A 5,000-nucleotide genomic window follows, 5' to 3' on the forward strand; every position below is an offset into this window, starting at 1 on the left:
TTAAAAAATTTGACTTCCCAGGAGTTTCCTCGTTAGTCTAGTGGATATCGGAAACTGCACTGAGAAGCCATCGATCCGGGTTCAACTCGTTGCCTCACCTGTTCTGAATCTTCTCTGCACATTTAAAATGTTTGTTTCTTTGAAGTGGATTTGAAGTCTGAAGTAGATTGTATGTCATGTAAGTTGAATAAACAGGAAATTGTCAGTTTGAGAGATGGCCATGAGTGTTGACCAAAAAATGAACATCTCAAACTGTATCTTAACATGATGTTCTCAGAACAAACTTTTGATGGTCTCCCTTTACACCTACCATAATAATAACAATATATCCTTCAAGCCTAAAATGAATGACTACAAATAAAAATTATTATTTTGATGCCCAACGTATCAAAAAGACCCCTTAGTCAAATGCGTTACACTCGTGGGATTGGATATCAGGAAATTTTTTTTGTTGAGAGTTGCCTTTGACCCAGGGGTCTTTATCGTTATCTCCCTCACCCCCTTGGGGGGAATTCTCAACTTTGCCCCACCCATTTTACAATCCCCAAGGCTGTATGGATCATTTGCCTGATTTGTAAAGAGGCAATTCTAGTGATTGGAAACGTAGCACCTAACTCACAAGCTAAATTTTTGTCTTGAAAGAAATATTGTACCTTTTCAAAAACATAAGGGATTACAACAAAACTTCAACTTTTCATTTCAGATAAGTCATTTACATCAGGAGTTGCAAAAGCCTTCTGTGGAAAGATATTTACAAAAGGATCCATCGAGTTCCGCTCTTTCATGTGGCTCGTGGCTTTTCTGAGCGGCTTATTTGTTCAATAATAACATTATTATTCATGATATTATTTTGGTCTCCACAGGCACCATGGTGGGCGTTAGTCCTGAATGCAATTGGTTTGTTTGTGTATCAGTCCCTCGATGCTGTTGATGGTAAACAAGCTCGACGTACAAACAGTGCATCTCCACTTGGAGAGTTAGTTGACCATGGTTGTGACTCTGTTTCAATTGTTTTCATGGTTTTATCAACTAATATAGCAGTTCAGCTTGGCATGGAGCCTCCTTGGATGTTTTTCTTGTCTTTCATGGCATCTTTTATTTTTTATTGTGCTCACTGGCAAGCATATGTTTCAGGAACTTTAAGATTTGGAAAGTGAGTATCCCACCTTGTGCTGTAGGCAATACTCTTGTAAGTCACTTTTAACATATTTTGGTTATTCACAAAACCATTTCTAAAATTTGAGTTGTAAACAGCACAAATTTCCTTGCTGTACTCCACAAAACAATACCATGAAATCACCAAACTTTAGGTTTTGATGACAGTGTAGCATGTAGCAATGAACCATTCGTTCTCTATTTGTTTTAAAACCGTTCATACCCATGCAGTTACTGGATAGTTTGCCCTTATTGTACCAGGTGAACAAGACAGAATAATCTCAAAATACTTACAATAGTTTGGACTGGCATGTTTCGTTGACGATGCTGTTTTCCTAGTGATGTGGAGAAATAAGGCTCATGTTTTTGCTTATAAATACTGTAAGTTCACCAAATATGATTTAATGGCATAACAGAATTGCATGTAATACAAAAAAGTCATTTTGCAATGGTTTATACATGGAATCTCTGAAAATATTCATTGCATATTTCACGTCAGTCAAGTTAATGTCAGAATTTGTTTGTCCTTGTGAACTTGGAGTGAAAGGACCATTGTAAAAAGCTTAAACATGGCTGTCATATCATAAGTATGTCTTTCATATTCATGTAGAAGATACTTGGATTCTTCATAACAAATTGGGTAGATGATTTATATCTTAGATCTTCTTAGAGAGTATACATGTAATCCTGCGAACAAGTGGTGTCTGTGGCTTTGACTGCATGCATTTCTTCCATTGTAACATAAGCAATGTTATTAGGGCACTGTCTACCCACTGAATATTGCTACCAATTATCGGGCTGCCTGTGGCACGAGATATGATTTTTGCTGACCAAAGATACATGTAAGTTAAATGGAAGCAAAACGTTAGGAAATGATAAAAACAAAACAAACAAATTTTATTGAAAATTAGAAATAAGTAATTACATTTCTTTCCCCCCGCAAATAGCTTATAAACTAATCGAGGCGGGGAGAACTGAGGACATACTACAAGTACAAGGTTATCTATAGATGGACTACATAACAGTAAAGACATTACTCTACAGTAAATAGAATGAACTAACCAAAAACAAAACAAGTACATTAAGATTATGACAAGAGGCTAACAATAGACTCAGGCGTAATGTGACACACGAAACAAGAGACCGAAACAAATAGATAAAAGCGAAGGAAACAATTTAAACGTCAGAAATTTACGAAAGGTGGAAGATATTACGCAGAGCACTCAAACACACGTCCGTCCATCTTGGCCACATCACGTGAATCAAAAAATCTTGATAAAGTGCATAACTTGAAAGACCTCATCAGAAAGAAAGATATGTTACTTGTAAAACCTTTAAAATGCCTTTGCCATGTTGCTGAATTGTGACACCACTTAATCTTTGCGCACAGGATTGATGTGACTGAAATACAGGTTGCCGGGGTTCTCGTCTTTTTGGTATCAGCAATGTTTGGGAGCGAAGTATGGTCTCGTCAGGTAAAGTAAAACTAAGGGTGCGTTTGATTATTGACCCGATTCCGGAATAAGAATACGCGAATTGATGATTTAAAACGGTACATCTGGGCCCGGTTCCTCGAAAGCCGATTAACTTAATCCAGGATTAGCGTAAACGTTTGTTTCACGTTTTCAACTTTTTGGTGAAAGTTTCTTTTGCTTATTTTTGTTTTTCAAGATTGACGTCTTCTCATGTAAAGTTCTGCCGAAAATCTGCGTTGAGCAGCATTTGGGAGTAGAGAAATGAACTGCTTGGTTTATTTTTAATCTGGGATTAGCGTTAATCGGCTTTTGAGGAACTGGGCCCTGGCGTTTTGAAGCAACAAGGATAATAAAGATATGTTTAAAATATCATTTCATCAGTTGTTTGACAATAATTATTTCAAGGTGAATCTCCGTAAAAAAGAACAATTTTCAACTTCTATTCTATGTATTCCTATTCGGGAATATGGTCAATCGAACGCACCCTAAATTTCCACCCCAAGATTTTATTAGTTTGGTTGTTATCTGGATGGGAGACCATCGACAAATGTTTGTTAAAGGTTCCACTGCACGTATATTTGATTTCAACCTCTGCAGGTTCCCTTCTTAGATGTTCCAATGAAAACAGTGATGTTTGGAGGTTCTGTGCTTGGTTCTATTTATACGCTTTCAACGTGTTTTATGCAAATTTACGAAGGTGGAAAAGGCAAAAATGGATCCACAGTAGCTGTAAGTTGTTTTGCTTAGGTTCTGTACCTTTTTTTAAAATGTTATGAAACAATTTTTACCCTTTTGCCCCTTCGGAGTACCCGCTGTTCACATTAGGGAGGGTTAGATCTCCTAGGGAAAAAGGGAAGTCATTTACTTACTTGCTTAAAATTGCTGCGTGTAAATGCAGTTTATTAGGGAGCTTAAGCAGGCGCGTTTTTGAGACGCGGACGGCAACCGGAAGAGAACATTTCGCGTGCCAGGACAGTGGTGTCTCCTAGATTTTTATACTAATCATCTCTAATGGAGAAAAGACACTTAGCACTGTAAATGTGGTTGAGTGAAGACAAGTTGAAAGGGAAATCAGGTCACTTCAGGTTGCCGTCCGCGTCTCAAAAACGCGGGTGCTTAAGGTCCCTTCTATTAGGGACTTTACGATCTACGACGGCGACGTTGACGAAAACGTCACCTCAAAATATACCTTTGCACTATCGTAAGTTTCTCGCCGTTAGGCCATCTCGCTCGCGTCGTACAATGTGGGTGAAGTGTCCTAAAAATAAATTGGAACGAGCGGTTTGGGAGTAAAAATAGACAATGAAAGATTCACATTTGAATGCTCGCGTTATCGTCAAAACCTGAAATTTGGTGATTTCACGTAGTTGTTGTACAAAGTACTGCACGAGTTTGTGCTAAAATGCATGCCACGCGTGCAGCACGATTACTTTTCCTCTTTTAACCAATGATATTGCTGTATCGTGGCGTTCTCGTTGACAACCGCGTCGTAAATTGTAAAGTCCCCTAATATCTACTCAACAAAATATCGCGTTTCTGATTGGTCAGTGACAAATACATATATAAATAGGTTTTTGACAATGACTGCAAAATTCTCGCGCGCTCATTGTCAATAAGCGGACAGACACAGAAATTTATAATTTATGCGAGGATGACGTGATATTGCTTGCGTCAGATTGAAGTTTCTCACATTTTTGTCTCGCGTTTTTCTTGTATTTTGACTTAATTTTGACCCCTCTGCCTTTTTGTTATTGTAAAAAAACAAATTGTTGTCAGTTTTACATGCGTCTGACCTGTTATTGATCATGAATTTCGTCGTAACATTGTCAAAGTAGTCTGCGGATCCACTCGGCTATCGCCTCGTGGCTACTTTGGCAATGTTATGACGAAATTCATGATCAATAACAGGACAGACGCATTAAAAACTGACGTCAATTTGTTAAATAGAGTGCAAAAGAGGTTATCGAGTGCAATACGAAGTTGCTATGGAAACAAGCGATGGAGTGATTTTGTTGAGTACATAATAAGTGAAAAAAGTCGTATGAACTTGCTCGTGCATTTCGTGATTTGTGGTCACTCGTGATGTTTTGAAAGTTCTCTCAATTTTGACTGTACTCTTATCGACAACGATATTCGTCGTCACAGTGGTCAAAATGTTGTAGACTCACGAGGCATAGCCGAGAATTTACATACCGATCACTCCTAGGCGTAATGGACTAATAGCTCCTTCGAGTTTCCGATAGCCCGGCGAGGGAGCCACTGAACGTGTATTTGCCTTGTGTAAGAGCCACTAGTAGTATTCCGTGTATTCCAGAGCCTTCAATTGATAAACAGAATTCTGACTACACAACAACGATCGTCGAGTGAAAG

At 38.4% G+C, this 5,000-nt stretch overlaps 1 protein-coding gene across 1 annotated transcript in view; it reads left to right on the forward strand.

Annotated features, from left to right (window-relative positions):
- The window catches only part of LOC137970333 (cholinephosphotransferase 1-like), a 17,084-nt gene that overhangs the window by 4,990 nt on the left and 7,094 nt on the right, over window positions 1–5,000 (forward strand). The window contains exons 2-4 of the mRNA XM_068816858.1: window positions 864–1,153; window positions 2,546–2,630; window positions 3,228–3,359. Coding sequence (XP_068672959.1) covers window positions 864–1,153; window positions 2,546–2,630; window positions 3,228–3,359 — 507 coding nt within the window. The remainder of the gene's footprint in view (window positions 1–863; window positions 1,154–2,545; window positions 2,631–3,227; window positions 3,360–5,000) is intronic.

Source organism: Montipora foliosa, chromosome 9, assembly GCF_036669935.1.
Source record: "Montipora foliosa isolate CH-2021 chromosome 9, ASM3666993v2, whole genome shotgun sequence".
In the NCBI taxonomy this organism is placed as follows: Eukaryota; Metazoa; Cnidaria; class Anthozoa; order Scleractinia; family Acroporidae; genus Montipora; species Montipora foliosa.